This window comes from Dama dama, chromosome 28 (genome assembly GCF_033118175.1).
Source record: "Dama dama isolate Ldn47 chromosome 28, ASM3311817v1, whole genome shotgun sequence".
In the NCBI taxonomy this organism is placed as follows: Eukaryota; Metazoa; Chordata; class Mammalia; order Artiodactyla; family Cervidae; genus Dama; species Dama dama.
Window position 1 is genome coordinate 23,199,543 of NC_083708.1, and position 19,361 is coordinate 23,218,903.

The window sequence follows — 19,361 nt, forward strand, 5'->3', positions numbered from 1 at the left end:
CATGAAGTTATTTTTACTCTGAAAATGATATTAATAAGTTTGGTCCTCTCATTTCCCAAAACATAATTGAAGACAGTTGCCAAGATAAGTCTAGAACAATGCCCCAAAATGACAGCCTGACAAAGAAGGATGCAGACAAACTGCATCTAAACTACTGCATACGCAAACTAAACTACTAAGACAACAACAAAAACAGGTATTAAAGGCTACAAAATTATAGGAGTTTGAAGCAATTGATTTTGGTGCTAGTAGCTAAGCAAATGATATTAGCTTATGAAAGTATATCAATATATGTTATGTTCCAGTGTTGACTGAACAATTGATATAAAATTCAGTTATGTTCAGTATGAGTTTTAGCAGGTATCATAGAATGTTTTTCATAAGAGTTTAACATATATTTTTAAAGCTTTGTTTAAAAGAAGAGAAACACCTGTGGTCTACAGAATGGACTTGCTTTTGTACCAAGTGAAATCCTAAGATCAAAAATCAAGAAAGAGAAAAAAAAAAATCTTCCCTAAATATTTTATTATACCCTCCAAATCCTTAACCATTTAAATACTTGTGAATTTTGACTGTTATAGCGGTACTGAAAGTTTAGAAGTAGCAATACAGCTGAATCCAATTTATGCATACACAGCACTATGGCATACAAACAGTGACTCTTGTGTACTGGAAAAAATTCAGGATGTGAAATACAATACTTTTAGTTGTCTAACCCTAGTAGACTGCCCTGTATAAAGTAAATGGTCACCATATATAACATGCTGACAACTGTAATACTAACTACAATATATAATTAGAATTATATAATTACTAATTAATTACAATTATAATACTAATTATAGGAATTATCCACTATGATGGAAAGAAAGAAAGACTGGAATTTCCTAAGGGCAGAGATCATCCATCATGAACCCTTAAAGAACTGGTGTGAGTGGGAATGAATGTGTATGCTGGCACGTCCTGGGAGCCCTGGGGCAATGCAACTCTCTTTCTGAAACTAGTCAACATCCCCTCCCCATCAAGTCACTCCTAAGCCTCCAGCTTCCTGGGGTTTCGCCAACAACACAATGTTTTGCTAAGAACTGCCTATTAAGGAACTACTCTTGTCTCAGCTAGATAAAGTCCTTCAGGGGCTTCCCAAGAGTAATCCTCAGACTACAGAGGTTTCTGGAAGATAAGAAGTTCCTTTCTGTTACAAGCATGCTCTGTTCTTCTCCTTTTAACTGAGAGGAGTAAAAACTGCAACTTTCCCTTTCCTTAGGATTGAAACTACGGCTACTGACCCCGACACCAGATCACAGAACAACATAAACCTCAGGATATAGGAGAAAAAAACATACTACTCAACAGTAGAGAGATCTAAGAGAACGCATCATTTCTCCCCCCTCAAAATGCCTTTCAATGGATCAGTTGTTAGAAAACTGCAGCGAATAATCTTAGAAGATGCACCTTTTAAACTTTTCAGTAGTTTTTCTTTACAATACCTACAAAGTGCCATTTAGTTTTGTTTTCTTCTTTTTTCTTTTAAAAAATCAGAGTGGGCTTGGGGCCAAAATTCTACTGCCAAACAAAAGTACCACTTTATCAAGCAACTGCCTAAAAATAAAAGCGTATTATTTTTGAGACAGAACCAAATTTAGTATTCTGCCACTGTACTTGGAACATGTACTTTAAAAGGCTCTCTTTGTGGCCTGGGAAAATAAGCGACACCATTGTACCCACCCAATGGGCAGCTGTCCCACTTCATGTAGATGGTACGTGGCTGATGTGGTTCGTGGAAGATGTCCTGGGCACTCATCAGTCCAGCATCTCTCCTGCACACAGCCACCAAATGAAAGCTTGGGTTTTGGTGCAAGCTAATGTATCATAATGTCTTAGGGACCATCTTTTTATGACCAGGAGCTACAGGTCTCAATTTTAAGGCTAAAGGCAAAAAAAAAACCAAACCCCAAAAAACATTTAAAAATTCTGTGGATTTCCTATTTTGAAATATCTAGAAATTTCCTCTTTTGCTGGAATCACCTATAACTTTCAAATAGAGCTACACCCTGTGAGTCTACCAGATTTATGATATTTTAGTGGTTCCCAAATTTGGTTGCAGTCCATGGAGTCGCAGAGTCAGACACAACTGAGCAATTGAACAATGACAAATTTGGTTGCTCATTGTAAGGACCCAGGGAATTATTTTAGAAAGCTCGTTCTCAGGGTCTCACTGAGATCTACCTCCAGAAATCTATATTTGATAAGGCTCTCCAAGTACTTACACTGAACATAATTCAGTTTTATTTGGGAACCACCGTCACAACCCATCTTTCCTAAATTAATTGTCCTTCCAGTTTTCCCTCTGTGCACAATGATGTTTGTTTTTTCTCCCCAATTAAATATTTTCTCAGATTTATCTGCCTTTATATATTTTCCCTGTAAACTGCCTTAAGTACTTTGGTAAGATAAGTGATGATAAAACTATCAAAATACATAGATGGTATTCTTTTTGGTATTTCTGTAAGTGGAAACACATTTTAGCAATAACATTGTCAAGTTCTGTTTCATGATGGTAAAAGCGTTAGTCACATAGTCATGTTCAACTCTTTGCGACCCCATGGACTTGTAGTTTGCCAGGTTCCTCTGTCCATGAAATTATATAGGCAAGAATACTGGAGAGGGTTGCCACTCTCTTTTCCTGGGATCTTCCTGACCCAGGAATCAAACCCAGGTGTCCTAGTTTGCAGGCAGATTCTTTATCATCTGAGTCACCAGGGAAGCCCTTATGATGGTAAGAAAACAATCAAAATTATAAAACTCCTGAACATAGGCAATCATTTTACAGTCAGTGACAAAATCCAATTTTTACTTATTTCCTGGAAATTATATACTATGTTCTTTTAATTCACAATCCATTGTACAGTATTGATTAGATCAAATCAATACAGCTCAACAAACTTTTATCGAGTCCAATCTTAGGCACATGGGATACAGAATTAAGTCCTAGATTCTACCGTTCTTCAAAGAATTCATGATAGAGTAAGAAAGACATTTTAAAAATAGTGTGAAAAAGGTGAAGCGAATACAAGTTGTTGAAGGAACACATCTGAGAAGGATCAACTCTATCAGGGTGGGCAGATGTGATGAAAAGAAAGGTTTACCATCACCTAGAGGAGGTGATACTCTGACTGGGGATGGGTTGAAGTTTGCCAGCCTATCAGTGAGGGGCTTGAGGGCGTGGAGGGCATTTAAGGGAGATGAATCAGCCTGTGGAAACTGTGAATGTGTGAGTTTCCTGTGTGCATAGGGCGCAGTGTCTGGGGATTACCGCTATGGGAGGCTAGTGCCTCCTAGTGGCAAGGAATGAGGCTCCAAACTAGATTTCTAGCCTTGAATAGACTTTAAGACTTGAATGCCCCAGTAGAGAGCTTGGACTTCAACTTTAGATGCAGGTTTTGAAGTCAAGGAAAAGTCATGTGATCAGATGGGAATTTTGAGAGGGAAAACCTGGCCGACAGTGTAGGCTGGACTGGGGTGGGTTTGGGTGGGGATTAGACCAGAGACAAAGAGCCCAGTAGAAGGCTGCTATTCCAAGGAAGTTGTAGCAGGAATGGCAGGAGGGGGCAACTTACAAGACATTCTAAGAGCGGAATGTTCAGTATACTCAGTGGCCCGCTGAATGTGGGACAGAAGAATTGAGGGTGTCATTTCAGCCCAGGTTTCTGGCTTGGGAGTCTAGGAAGACAGAGACCACCAACCTAGACAGGAAAATCAGACTTGAGAGAAATAGAGTTCACTCTTAGACATGTTAAATATTTTTTAGAATATTTGTTAATAAGTTTGGTAACACCCAGATATACAGTAACAAAAAAGTTAAATTATAAACATGATGTGGTTTATCGTGAACTAACCCATTAGTTAACACATAACCAACCCGTCACTTATGTAACTATATATTGTTCTGAACCCAATCTAATAGGAATCACACCTTTGTCTCTGTTCTAAACTAAATGTTCCTTTTAATGTAGCTTAAAGCCATGTATATACATATATATATGTGTATATATATATATATATTTCCCTATGAGAAGAGTTAGGTTTTTTAAATAATCTGGCCCCAAATTTACATTTAAAATATTACATACATGGTCACAACTCCATGCCCTGTTTTCAATAGAGTACCCAAAGCCATGTGATCCAAAACAGCAGATTTAAAAAATAACTCCAAATTTCCTTGACAAAGATTTGTAAGTCACATCAGGTTATAAACTCTTAATTTCCCATTTAGGTTTTACAAAGAAAATTATTAATTACAAAATTAGTTGACTTACCCCAAAGATGTTCCCTACCCTGAAGGAGAGAGATGATTCACGGGCTGTTTGGGTATCTGGAGATGAACTTAGCGTTGAAGAGTGGCTTAACAGCAGAGAATGTGATTACTCAGAGAGGACTATCTCCCGCCACCTCCCCGCCTCCGCCCCACCAGCTCCTTGTTGGAAGAGGACCCTTCGAGGTCCTACTCACCTGTGGGCTGTTGTCTACAGATGTGGGTTTTGTCCCAGGCTACAGTCTCTTGCTGCTGTAAGCTTCTGTTCAAAATTATCTCCCTACTGTCCTCAGAATTGCAACCTGCACATACTGTGTCCATTCTGGATATTTTTAACTTCCATCTCTGTCAAATAATCACTAAATATTTTTCTATTTTAAAAAAATCACTAACAAACCAAGTATATTTGTTGAATATATCTGATCTCCAAGCAGAAACACTTTGGCCAAGGGAAACAATTCTATTATTGGCCCAAAGCATCTATCATATCAGCATCTTTCATTGATGTCCTTAAACAGTGTGGTTAGATACTGCAAACTGTGCCTAGGAGGCAGCTCTAGGGAACCAAGAGTAATTCTGTGGTGGATGCTGGGTTGTACCATGCTCAGGTACCTCGTCCTCCAGCTCTGAGTTGAATTTTGAGTTGTATTTATATGTGTAACAGGCACTTAATGTTGACCAAGTTTTAAAACACATTTAGAACTTCTGGTGATTGTACTTTATTAAAGAATATTCCTATGATTATTTTTTATACTATCATAGCCATCCTTTTGTGTTCTTAAAAGTTGTAGACAAATGACTAAATCTGTAGCAAAAATAACAGTAATAATGCTTAAAAATAACAACAGTCATATTTACAGAGCACTGCCTTTGTGTCAAGCATTTTCCAGGTATTATTTCACGGAAGAGTAAGTATATAGATTAAATTTTCTCCCTTCCACAGACAAGAAAACAAAACTTAGAGAACTTATGTAACTTGCCTAAGGTGAAAGTGGATGCCTGAGCAGGGATTCCGTGGAGTTTGATGCAGAATTCTCATTCCTGTACACGTCTCAGCATCCCTTAAAAAGTAATGTAGGGGCAGTGGAGGACGGCATTTGGAAAGACATTGAACAAAAGACAGTGGTGGTGGTGGGGTTATTCTGTTCACATAGGTAGAAAATGACACAATTTGTCAACTAGTAAATTTTTTCTCTTTCAAAGAACAGGAGGACAATATTTCTGTGTGTGTGGCTATGCTATGCATCATGTGGAATCTTAGTTTCCTGACAGGGATGGAACCCATGCCCTCTGCAGTGGAAGCATGGAGTCTAAACCACTGGACCACCAGGGAAGTCCCAGAAACAATTCTTTGAGATCTGAAGAAGTGGTTTTCCAGCATGGTCTGAGGACTCCTGAGGACCCCACAGACACTTTTAGAGGGTCTGTGAGGTCAAAATAATTTTTATAGCCATACTGTAAGATAAAAACTGTTTTCATAGTAATACTAAGATGCTCATTTTTTTCACAAGTGTGCTCATGGTGAAATATTCCATGACTACATGACATATTGCAAGAGATTGAATATAGAAGCACATATAAAAATGTAGCTGTCTTCTGTTAAGTCTACCATTAAAGAGGTTAAAGATAGCAAAACAATGTCACTAATTTTTTTAAACTGGGATTTTTCATAAAAATATTTCACTAAAGTTACTATAGAATAGTTTTAATATTTAAAAAAATGAATTAAAATATTTAAAATAGTCTCAGTTTTAATTTCTAACATAGTAAGTATTGACAGACATAAGCCATGCAAACAAATACATTCCAGGGAATTCCTGGCAGTTTGGTGGTTAGACTCCATGTGTCCATGGCAAGGGGCCTGGGTTTGATCCCTGGTTGGGGAACTAATATCCCACAAGGCGGTGTGGCCAAAAAAAAAAAAAATTTTTTTTTTTTTTCAAATTTTAGTTCTGAAAATACAGAGTTTGAACACCTCTGTTCTGTGATCAGATATAGAATACTTAATTATAGAATCAATGATAGCATGGCTTCCTATTTCAGAATCACTTGAAGAGACATGTTGTAAGTGGAAATGAACTTGGATGATTCAATGCTGTAGCTCTGACAGTTTAGTGACCATTATCACTAACTCACAAAATCTTGCTCCTTCACACATTTTCACTCATATAGGAGACCTGAATAGTGTATACAGCAGGGAAAGGTGCTGTCAGCAAGGCTATGAGAAACAGAAGTTTTCTTACAGTCCAAGAGGATGAGTAACAAACTACCACAAAGCCTGTTGCCTCAGAAGTATAGACCAACATGCCTTTTAAACTAAGACAACACACATTTCATCAACCAATTCCACACATGAAACACTGTCATTACCGCCCCAAGACCATGCTGGTTTTTTCACGTTCAAAATTTGGGGATCTATTCCTAAAGGTGTGTCTATTTAAGAGGCAGAAAGAGGACTGCACATTTTACCTTTCTGTGCCTCAGAGTTCTCATGTATTTTTTCACGTCCACTCATTTCTTCCTCTTCTGAACCCCATGACTCCTCCCTCAAAGTCTCTATTCCTTTTCAAGCACAATAAATAACATGAAAGATAGAGAACACAGGAGACACGTTTGTACTAAGAGAACCACTAGTAATTATTTCACCATATATGAAGTAATTCAAACCTTCAGCTCAAGATGGGTTTTCAATTGTTCATTTTTCCACTGCAATGAGCTGAGAGGGAGCTACTCAAATTCCAGTAACATGTGACAATAAATGCACAAGAATTATTCTTCAGTCATCAGAAACATGGTAACAGCTGAGCAATAACAGGCCTTCAGTAAGGCCTCTAAGAACAAACATTATTATGCTTATCCTGCAGACACATGCCTACTGAAGTGCTATCTGCTGAAGGTTTGAGCAAGAGAAGACGTTTCCTGCCTTTCATGCTCCCAAATGGCCAGGGCAGAAGCCACCTTCCCAGATAATGATAACACAGTATGTCAAGTGCTGTGAAGGCTGATGAAAGTTGGGCCCTGAGAAGAGGAAGGTAGGGAGCCATGATGGACAGAGGAGTGAGTTGCACCGTGGGGTTGGAGAGGGGATTTAGGCAGAGGGCCATGTGTTGCTTGGCAAACTGACCCCTTGTGTGAGCAGTGGTGTGGTCACAACCCAAACAGTGTACTTGTGCTCACGTGTGCATGCATGCAGAGCCCAGGTGAGGCAGGATAGACACCCTTACCACACAGAAGAACACCATGGCTAAAATGGACTTGTGTTGAAGGTTCTTCAGAAAGATGAGTTGTTTGAGCAGAGGACCTTACCCAGCATCTCTTCTATGAGACAATTCTCCCGACAAGGACATGAAGAATCTTAGCACAGCAAGGTTTCAGCATCCAAGTTAAAAATAATGCTCTTATATCTTTGCCTATTAAGAATTTATACCACATGGGCCAATGAACAGACAAAGCATATTAAAAATGCAATACTAAAAGCTTAAAATTATTTACAATCTGAAATACAACATTTTATTACAATATGCCCGCAAAGTAACATATGATCAAACTGTAATCTATAAAAATCATATTATATGATCAGATACTAGTTTCTGAAAGCTAGTTCTTAAGAAAGAAATCCTATGTAATTCAGGGAAGACAATTTAGAAATAGAAATATGCTTCTACTTGAGGAATAATGGCTTCCCTGATAGCTCAGTTGGTAAAGAATCCACCTGCAATGCAGGAGACCCTAGTTTGATTCCTGGGTCAGAAAGATCTGCTGGAGAAGGGATAGGCTACCCACTCCAGTACTCCTGGGCTTCCCTTGTGGCTCAGCTGGTAAAGAATCCACCTGCAATGTGGAAGACCTGGGTTTGATCCCTGGGTTGGGAAGATCCGCTGGAGAAGGGAAAGGCTGCCCACTCCAGTATTCTGACCTGGAGAATTCCATGGACTGTATAATCCATGGGGTCATAAAGAGTCAGACTTGACTGAGAGACTTTCACTTTCACTTTCTACTTGAGGAACACTTACATTTGAGATTGGACTACTTTTTGAGACATTGTAACAATCTAGTTATAGGCATCAAGTCATGCAAATTTACTAAAACTAGCTAATCTAGATTTTGTGTCTGAGTATCTGCGCACGCCAGTGTGTGAGTGTGTAAGCAAAGTGAAAGTTGCTCAGTCGTGTCCAACTCTTTGCGAACCCATGGGCTATACAATCCATGGAGTTCTCCAGCCCAGAATACTAGAGTGAGCAGCCTTTCCCTTCCCCAGGGGATCTTCCCAACCTAGGGACTGAACCCAGGTCTCCCGCATTGCAGGCGGATTCCTTACCAGCTGAGCCACAAAGGAGGCCTATGAGCATGGAAACTAGGACCTATCATAGTTAGGTCATTAACTCTTCAACTTCCACGGAAAATTCATGCAAAAATAAGAATTTAATTGCATATTTTAAAAGGAAGTTCATCCTTTTCTTTTTTGTAATATGGGGTTTCAATTTATTTGGCAGCAGCCATGGAGTCCCAAGTTTAATGACAGCTGATTAAAATGGTTCTTTTTTTCCTTACTTTGACTTTACTGAAAAAGAATCAAAACTATGTTGGCACAGACAGTATTTCTCATCCTAAATGGTTTAACACTTGCAATATTTTGTATATTATATGTGTGTCATCTGAAACAGACTTTTTCCCATAAAAAATAATCAAAGAGAGAAAGATGATGTTTGCATTTTCTTTGTTCAAGGTGTTTATTGCATCTCAGAGGGCGTACATGCACTGGATTTTTGAACTGAAATACAAAGAAAAGCCATGTTGAAATTGGTTTTAGGTAATTTTTCCCCATTACAGTGTATGTTATCCCCACAGTAAATTCAGATACAACCACTTTTAAATGGTACCATACATCTATTGAGTAATTTGAAAAAAAGGCAAACACCTTTCCAACCCAATATGCTTTAACAAAGAGCGGCCAAGCCACTAGCAACACTGATCAACAGTGACCTCATGTATGCATCAAAATCTTAAGCCAAGCCATCAGCACAGACAATATGACAACAACTTAAAAATTAAAGAATACAGTATGTACAGTAAAGAATACAATTCTCTGATTTAGTTTAAATTCTAGTCACAATGGTACAACAAAACCTACTTTGAGCTCAATTGAGGGATGGAAGAACACTAGTCTACAGAACACACAAAGAAATACTAAATTAACAGATGTACATAAACCCCACAAGAAAATAAAAAGATTTGCAGTAAACCTTAAATTACAGCTATACCTTGGGGTGCCTTCATAATCACTTGAATAGCACATTTCAAATTGCATTTTCACAGACAAGATGGAAACAGACTTTCTTTACTTTCAGTGCACTGAATCAAGAATGAACAAGTAGGTTAATTTAGATGCAAAACCTGTCAAACATAATTAAAATAGATAACACAGCAGTGATTAAATATGGAATTCTTCCCATATGATTTTTCATTCTTGATTAAGGTAGCTTTGAGGGGAAATATTTGTTATGGACATTAACCTTTATATTTTTTTTTTAAAATAAAATTTCTTAACATATACAGTGCCACAAAAATAAACATTTCCCACCACAGCTGAAGTTCCTGTGATTGGAAAAGTGTACTCCACACCGAAAAAAGTTCTGTATATTTAAGAGTGTTTTCCGTACTATCTGATATTATCACACTATATTTGTAACGCAGATACAGAAGAAAAGAGAATTTATGGGGAGAGTTCAGGTGTGTCCAAAAGTTATATATACATTGAAACCCTCAAAAACACAGACACGTCTTTCCCAATGGCTCACCACACAACAGCTGCATCATCCGTCCATGGGCGAGGTCCAGAGAGCACTAAAGGCATCAGAAACATCCATTCATTGTTTACATCACGCAACACAGAAAGAACCCACATACACTACAATTCTGAGAGTAGGGATAACAGCTAAGGTAGTACACATTCCTAACGTTCACTTTCACAGCTGTGCTACAGTTTGGAAGAGAAGGTATGAATAAGCATTGGGATTGGTACTGGTGGCTCCCTTTGAAACTCTGAGCGTCAATTTTACTTGAAGTCTCCAAAGTCATTAATTTTTTTCCTATTCAGTCACAAAAATTGCAGCTGTAAAGATAAAAAAGCACTTGAATTAGAAAATGGTATTATGTAGTTCTCAAACATTTTACCTTCCTTGCAATGTTACTTCGCTGTTTTACACAGCAGGTCTTCATATTACCAAAGTCACATTTAAACACTTTTCACCATTCTTTAAGACAAGCTTAAAATTTCATCCAGGAAAATGAAAAAAAAACAACAACCTTTTTTCAAAGTATAGCTTCATTTAAGTAAGCAAATTCTATTGGCAAAATTTGGAAATTGGATACTTAGAAAGTATCCAATTTCCAAGTATACTTAGAAAAAAATCTTAGCAAGACATTCAGTATCAATTAAAACAGTTAACCTTAAAAAAGGGCAGTGAAAAAAAAAAAGGTGGGGGCAGGGACTCCCTTTTCTGGGGTTCTTTTCAGTTAAGGTTTTCAAGGAGCCACTAAGTAGTTGTACAAGTGACGGAACAGAGTGGGGAGACATCCCCAGTGATGCAAAGCCTTCATTTACACGCCCTCTCCTCCCTGCTATCTCCCATGCTGTCATCTCTGCCAGGAAACCCTTCCCGGGGTCTTCAGGCTTAGGCATGGGGGTAACTCTCCTTTGTAACATAGTCTGTGTCTGTCTCTCTTTCTCTTTTGACTGTGACTCTGAGAGCAGAGGGTGTCTCAAGCACTTCTGTTTCAGGCACTTCTCAGAATTCCTGCACATGCTGACAGCAACACTTCTTAATAACAAATGCATAAAAGGCTGCTTCCTGCTGCACTCTTGGTCATTTCTGAAACTTCAGCTGCTACGAAATAAGTGTTTGTTGTCTTATTTATGCATCTATATGATGCCTACCTCAGCCCAATTCAGCCCAAAGTGGAACAGAAAAGTTGGGCTCAAGGAGAATGACTTGGCTGAGATGTCAAGGCCTTAAAATGATAAATTATTAATGTTGTATGAGGAAAAAAATCACAAGGCAGAAATCCACAAAAGTCGCCACAGACATAACAGGAAGTTTAAATATATATATATAGTAGATGTACGATACGGAGAAGGCACTGGCACCCCACTCCAGTACTCTTGCCTGGAAAATCCCATGGACAGAGGAGCCTGGTAGGCTACGGTCCATGGGGTCTCAAAGAGATGGACATGACTGAGCGACTTCACTTTCACTTTTCACTTTTAAGCACTGGAGAAGGAAATGGCAACCCGCTCCAGTATTCTTGCCTGGAGAATCCCAGGGATGAGGAAGCCTGGTGGGCTGCCGTCTATGGGGTCGCACAGAGTCGGACATGACTGATGCGGCTTAGCAGCAGCAGCAGATTTATGATAAAAAGAATACCAGACACGGGTTCAAAAACTTCAACGCTCATACTTCTCTTCCAGTGTGACCCTGGGCAAATCACGTAATGCCAAGGGACAGTTTCTTTTGCTGTGAAATGCAGGCCAAAGTATCTGGCTAGCTTATCCTGCAGGGTTTGATCTCCAACAGAGGTGATCAAAGAGTTAATTACTGGAAAGAACGAAAAATGCTGTGTAAATGAAAAGCATCATTACTAGTGTTCACCCACATTCAGCAAGTATTGGGCTGGCCAAAAAGTTCGCTCTGGTTTTTCTGTAACGTGAAAAATTTGAATGAACTTTTTGGCCAGCTTAATATTTGTTGAGAAGCTATCCACTGTGTCAGGTTCTGGGGTTAACAGCAAATCGCTGTCTTCATTAGTTTCCTTCTATAAGTCCTCTATTAGCCATAATGTAATTTCACAAATTACATTAGAAATTTAAAACTAGAATGTTAGAAACGAAAATTTTGCCTGAATGCAGAGATGCAAAGGGTAATAAATCTAAGTTTTACTTATGAGGCCAAATAAGAATAAGCAAAATAAAATTACAATTGTCACCAAATATATTCTTAGACAATTTCTAAACGAAGTATTATAAATGTTACCTTTCTATAAATTCTAGTCATCATAGAATGCACTAGTAATTTTCTAATTTATGAAGTAGCTTGGGCAACCTTTTGCTTTATTAGTATAATCTGTGTGCTTTCCGGGGTAAGGACAATTTGGAGGTTTCTCTCCCTCTTAGTTTTGCAAATTAAGTAAGATTAAAAAATCACTGACAAAGATAGCTTCCAATATGGATTTCAAAAGCATACACATTCAAACAATTATTATTACATATATGTATTAAGGACAGAGAAGTACAAATATTATACCTAATAAAATAGCTAAGCATAGCATAGGTCACTATTACAAGCCCACAGGAAAAGCTCATTATTAGATACCTTAAATTGTTTACAAGAAATCCTTGATGTTAAGATCCGCTAATGGGTCCTTTGCTGGAGGTTTCTTGGGACTCTGAGAGGCAGGTGTAGGGCTTGGAGAAAGCTAAGGAGGAAAAGCCAGCCCAAGACAGTGGAAACAGAAAGCAAACAGAGATAGATAAGCATTAGGCCAAGCACATACCACAGAAAACAAACATGCAGAAGATTAGATGGCTAAAAGTTTACAAAATCTACTTTGTTCTACTTAGTCACAGGGTTGTTTTAGATTTTGGATTTAAAAAACACACTTCAAAGGATATTGGCTTCCTTGAAATTATTTGACATCAAATTTAGCCAAAGTAAAATTTGAGGACTCTTGTAGAACAATATGGATATTAGTTAGGGAAGATGTGAAAAACTAGTCACATTAAAGCTACTATGAATACATAGTGAAAAAAACCAACTTCTCTATTCAAAGCATTTTGACTTTGAGTTATTAGTACCTCTAAACTAATAAAGGAATATAAACAACTTTTCCCAAACTGAGAGTGAGTTTGAAGGAAAAATGGAAAGAAAACAGCTTGCAGAAAGTCACTTAAGAAATTACTTTAAAATATTAGCTAAATAGACTAGAATTTCATATAAAGTATTTTAAGTGAACACCTGTCAAATCTGGGGGCACTGTTTGTTTTTGGATGAGCAAATAGTGTAGTTGTGAATGTCACCGAATTCCAACCTTGCCTGTCCAGCTTGTAGAGAAGATTAATTATTAGACACTACAGAGAAGAATCATACTAAACCTGAAGCAAAAGCAACCAAAAATTTACTTACCTTGTTTCTGTTTAATGAGTACTTATTCTATTGTGTGACAAACATAAGTTTTGGGAATAGGCTTTTGCAGGAATGTTATGGTCCAAGGCCTTGAAAAAGGTCATGGAGTCTACATAGAACAGTAACTAACATGTATCCTTTGAGCTAATTAATCTTCTACACTTGTAACAAGATGGAAACTCAGGAATATGGGATTGAAGGGCAGGGATGTATGTTTTCTTTTTTGGTTCTGTAAACAAAGCTCCAGAAATAAGCAGTTTTAGATTTGTTCCTCTGTCCAGGACCTATTGATTAACTGTAGTATGTATCCGCCAAAGTTCCATTTTTAAAACTGGGATTCTATCTCATAGAAAGGTCAGGAAAAAATAAATATAAAGGGTCAAAGTTGTTTGGAAGATAAGAAACTCAAGGACTGGTCCATAATTAATAATTAGGTGATATGACATTGTGACACCAACCAAGTGATTTACAGTGCAAGAGTCCACACACCAGTAAAGAAAAACTTCTATGTCTTCCAAAGCTACTAACTCATGTTTGCTTTCTTATTTAATATCTAATCAGCTATGATTCTTCTCTGATGTAGGAATACAGCTTAGAAATTGAATAACTATGGCATAGCATTTCCCAAATTGCCATAAATTCAACTAAATGATTAAAACAGTTTTCACTGTATCATCTATTTTTCATTTTCATCCTTTGAATTAAGTAAACAAATTGATGTTATGCAACACTGGTATCAAGCAGGAAAACTAACTTATATAACAAAACTGTATTATTTCTAAAGTGTTCAGCACACCAAATACAATAAGACTTTTAAAAATCTCAGTAACATCCTTTCGATTTCTTTTTTTTTTCAAAAAGGTGGTAGTCATGGATATATTTAACCATCAAGGAAATATTCATAAGTGAGATTCTTTCTTGGAATTTAAATATATCTAGATTGACTGTAATCCCAACTATGAAAACCAAAACCTCCCTTAATATCCACTCCCCACCCACCACCCTCCCCCACCCCAAACAACTTTAGGTAGCATTCATTATCTCAGAGCAGAAGAACAAATTCCTCAGCAAGCCAGTGCTTTGGTGATGGCGTTGAAGGCTGGAGTCTCTTACATTTTCAATTTATCTTTTTGGACACCCAATATCACTCTCCCGGTCATTATGACTTTTGAAGGGTTAAAGTAAAGAAACTAAAGCCAATTTTGGGAACAGGTAGAGAATGAATTTAGAGATGATCCAAGGAAGAAAAGGGGATTAAAGTACATTCAGAAGGTTCACAACAGGATTCCTATTGTGAGGCTGAGACAATATAAACAGACATGGTAAATTTAAAAATTATACAATAGAAGCGAAATCATTTACTGATATCCTTAAAATATATTTCAGCCATGTGTTTTGAGTGCTCAGCACAGTGCTAGAAGTTACAATGTTCTTCCTCCATCCTAAATCAATTTCACATGGTGAAAACTTCTTTGGTTCTACATATACCTTCACTTGGGCCAGGCAATTTATGAGAGAAATAAACAAAGGGTGATTTATCCGTATGAACATCATTATTAGCAGCAAAACAGTTCAACAAAGTGCATATATTTTAGCATCTTTGCAAATAAAGGTGGCACGCTATATAGTAAGAAACTTGGCCTCACCTTAAGAGAGGTTTGCCCTTTTTCCTGGACCCTAGTGATAACTTCTAAACCTTTGGAATTTTCCTAGTAATAGGAATGTCTTTGTTATTCAGAGTGGGTTTGTGGCACCACACCTGATAATTTATGCTAACTAGGTAACTCAGGGTTGGGCGCTGGCCATGCCAGAAAATCAACCATGCGATTAAACAGTTCTTTCTTTGGGCCACAGGATATGAACCTGGCCTTAGGGAGGGAGAAAGGCTGGAGATGGAGTTCAACCGCGTGAGAAATAATTCAGTCAGTCATTCCTATATAATGAGAGCTTAATATAAACTCTGCATACTGAAGCTCAGGTAAGCTTCCCAGGTTAGCAGTATTGCATGTGTATCCTCACACAGTGATACCAGGTGGATAATGCATCCCTGAGGACAAAGCAGCTTCATGTGGGATCCTCCCAGACTTTGCCCAGTGCATCTCTTTTGCCTGGATCTGTTTGTATCTTTTCACTACAATAAAACTATCATTGTAAAGTTAGTGCTTCCCTGAGTTCTATGAGTCTTTCTAGAAAACTGTCTAATCTGAGGGTGGTCCTGGGAACCCTTAAATCTGCAGGCATCTGGTCTGAGGTGAGGGTGGCCCTTGGGACCTGAAGGGTCTGATGAGGGCAGTCTTGTGGGAATTGCTCCTTCGGGCTTTGCGGTTGCTGTTGTTCAGCCACACAGTCGTGTCTGACTCTCTGTGACCCCACGGACTGCAGCACACTAGGCTTCCCTGTCCTTCACCAGCTCCTGCAGTTTGCTCAAACTCACGTCCATTGAGTCGGTGATGCCATCCAAGCATCTCACGCTCTGTTGCCCCCTTCTCCTCCTGCCTCAATCTTTCCCAGCAACAGGGTCTTCTCCAGTGAGTTAGCTCTTTGCATCAGGTGACCAAAATACTGGAGCTTCAGCTTCAGCATCAGCCCTTCCAATGAATATTCAGGGTTGATTTTCTTTAGGATGGACTGGTTTGATCTCTCTGCTGTCCAAGGGACTCGAAGAGTCCTCCAGCACCACAGATAGAAAATATCAATTCTTCAGCACTCAGCCTTCTTTATGGTTCAGCTCTCACATCCGTTCATGACTACTGGAAAAACCATAGCTTTGACTAGACAGAACTTTGTCAGTAAAGTGATGTCTCTGCTTTTTATTTATTTATTTTATTTTATTTTTAGTTCTAATATCTCTGCTTTTTAATATGCTGTCTAGGTTGGTCATAGCTTTTCTTCCAAGGAGCAAGTGTCTTTTAATTTCATGGTTGCAGACACCATCTGCAGTGATTTTGGAGCCCAAGGAAATAAAGTCTGTCACTGTTTCCATTTTTCCTCCATACATTTGCCATGAAGTGATGGGACCAGATGCCAAGATCTAGGCTTTACAGTTTGGCAGACTCACTGCAGTTAGTGTCACTAGTCTTGGGCAAACTTAGCAGCCAGGAGTATGGTGTCCCTAACCTTAATTTTGGCTAACTCTAGGAACATGTAGTAAGACAATGGATTAGAACTACTCATTTTTTCCTGGAATAAATGCCTAGATATTTTAAACGCCTGGCAGTTCTCAGGAAACATTCCAAATCAAGGAAAGGAAGGGAGGGACCTTAGGACAGTTAGTTTTTTCTATCACTTTCCTTTAAATGTCACCACTGTTCACCTGTCTTCCATGTTCCCTTTACTTCTTCCCAAGCAGCAAACAAGGAGATGGCATCAGGTAAAAACATTTTTAAATTGTTGGTCACACGACAGTTTACACTTACAAATTAATGTTATTCTTTTGTGGACATATTAAAACTGACCTGTGTGCCAGGTACAGCTGCAACTCCAAAGGGTGCCCTCATCATGGGCTGTGCAAACATGACAGGCTGCTGAGGCATCATGGGCATGCCTGTCCCCGCCGGAGGCTGAAAAAGCAGAGGGGTTCACAGTGTGAGTGCAGTCCACTCTGGCAGTGCCCTGATGTTTATGTCTTTAATATGTTAAAGAAAATTTCTGAGGAATCCAGGTTTGTGAAAAAGTATCACTTGTAATTTTTTAAAAAGATGCTTACTTAAATTTATTTTTATTTATGTTTTTGGCTGTGCTGTGTGGCATGTGGGGATCTTAGTTCCCCGACCAGGGACTGAACCTATGCACCCTTACAATGGAAGTGTGGATTCTTAACCACTGGACCGCCAGGGTGCACGCTCAATTGTGTCTGACTCTTTGCGACTCCATGGACTGTAGTCCTCCTCTGTCCATGGGACTTCCCAGGCAAGAAAACTGGAGAGGGTTGCCATTTCTTCCTCCAGGGGATCTTCCCAACCCAGGGATTGAACCCGTGTCTCCTGCATACGCAGGCAGATTCTTTGCCACTGAGCCCACCGTGGAAACTCCAGACCACCAGATAAGTTCCTACAACTTGTAATTTAGGACGATGGGTGTTGTGAGGCTGGCAGATGGCAGAGAACCACTGAGGTGCCTGAGAAGCCTGGCTGGCCAGACACCATCCTTACCCCAACCAGGCTTTGCTGTTGTTTATCTATCTTCTGTCTGTATAGTTCTTAAAGAGGTAAAGACTTGTTTCTTTATGGAAAATGGCCCTAAAATTTGCTAGTGATAAAAGTGGTAAGTGAAAAGTCAGTATACTGATGAAAAGCTGATTTTGATGATTGAGCTAAGAGCCCAGGTCACTGGTTTGGTAAACAGTACTCCAAAAATGACATTATCAGTGCACTACAAAAATTATTTTGATGGTGGAAAATTATTTTAAGTGTCTTAGAACTGACTTGATCATGTCCTGTGTAGACTACTTTATGTCTAAAGCAGATGACTTAATTTTTAAATTCTATTCTACTGCATTATGGGGAGAATTACATTCTATAATTAATCTGGGATTTGGCGAAGTCCTTAGAAGTACTGATTACAATTTTTAAAACAGGTCATCACTCACCATTCCAAACCCTGCTCCAGGCTGTCCGACAGATGGGGCCCCGGCAACAGGAGGAACTGAACTGGTTGGAGGTACAGCTCCTTGCTATCAAAAAACCCACAACACACACACAGACACATACATACACACACACACACACACATACACACAACCAACAAACAAAAAGAACCAATATAATATGGCTTTAAAAGGACAGAATATAACTTTTAAATGCATGCTCTTAAGTATGTGTAAAGATATAAAGAAATTTCAAATTTCAGTTTTCAATTTTAAAAACAGGACTAGCACCACGCCAGTGATACAAAGGTTACTAACGTGATGTTCACCACTGTGGAGTTATTTGGGCTCAGCTTATGCTCTCTACCTACTTATGCCACCTTCAATGTAAAGAAGTCAAGTTTTTCTAAACATTTTTTGGTCTAATCGTTATATTCTCCAATAGGCATTGAATTAGAAATTTGAGGAATGCTTTTATTGACATGTATAAAGCTTGGTTTCCATTTCTCCCCACTTAAAAAAATTAATTTATTTTTTAATTGAAGGATAATTGCCTTATAGAATATTGTTGTTTTCTGCCAAATATCAACATGAGTCAGCCACAGGTATACACATGTCCCCTCCCTCTTGGACCTCCCCTCATCTCCCTCCCCATCCCACCCCTCTGGGTTGTTTCAGAGCCTCTATTTGAGTTTGCTGAGCCACACAGCAAATTCCCATTGGCTCTCTATTTTACATATGGTAATATAAGTTTCCATGTTACTCTCTCCATATATCTCATCCTCTCCTTCCTCCCCGTGTCCATAAGTCTATTTTTTATGTCTGTTTCTCCATTGCTGCCCTGCAAATAAATTCATTGGTACCATCTTTCTAGATTCCATATACATGCATTAGTATACAATGTTTATCTTTCTGACTTCACTCTGTATAACAGGCTCTAGATTCATCCACCTCATTAGAACTGACTCAAATGCATTATATTATATGGCCAAGTAATATTCCATTGTGTATATGTACCACAGCTTCTTTACCCAGTCATCTGTCGATGGACATCTAGGTTGCTTCCATGTTCTAGCTATTGTAAGTAGAGATGCAATGAACATTAGGGTACATGTATCTTTTTCAGTTTTGATTTCCTCAGGATATATGCCTAGTAGTGGGATTGCTGGGTCATATGGTGGTTTTATTCCCAGTTTTTTATATTATTCTTTTTTTGTGTTATATTTGCTTCTCTCTGACTTCTGACTGTTGTACATTTGTACAAAGACCAGAATTAACTCCAAGT

At 38.6% G+C, this 19,361-nt stretch overlaps 1 protein-coding gene across 1 annotated transcript in view; it reads right to left on the reverse strand.

The window, feature by feature from the left end:
• Nucleotides 1-9,064: 9,064 nt before the first annotated feature.
• The window catches only part of SNAP91 (synaptosome associated protein 91), a 158,382-nt gene continuing 148,085 nt past the window's right edge, over nucleotides 9,065-19,361 (reverse strand). The window contains exons 26-29 of the mRNA XM_061131620.1: nucleotides 18,080-18,163; nucleotides 16,947-17,051; nucleotides 12,682-12,784; nucleotides 9,065-10,424 (exon numbers count right to left, since the gene is read on the reverse strand). Coding sequence (XP_060987603.1) covers nucleotides 12,692-12,784; nucleotides 16,947-17,051; nucleotides 18,080-18,163 — 282 coding nt within the window. The 3' untranslated portion in view covers nucleotides 9,065-10,424; nucleotides 12,682-12,691. The remainder of the gene's footprint in view (nucleotides 10,425-12,681; nucleotides 12,785-16,946; nucleotides 17,052-18,079; nucleotides 18,164-19,361) is intronic.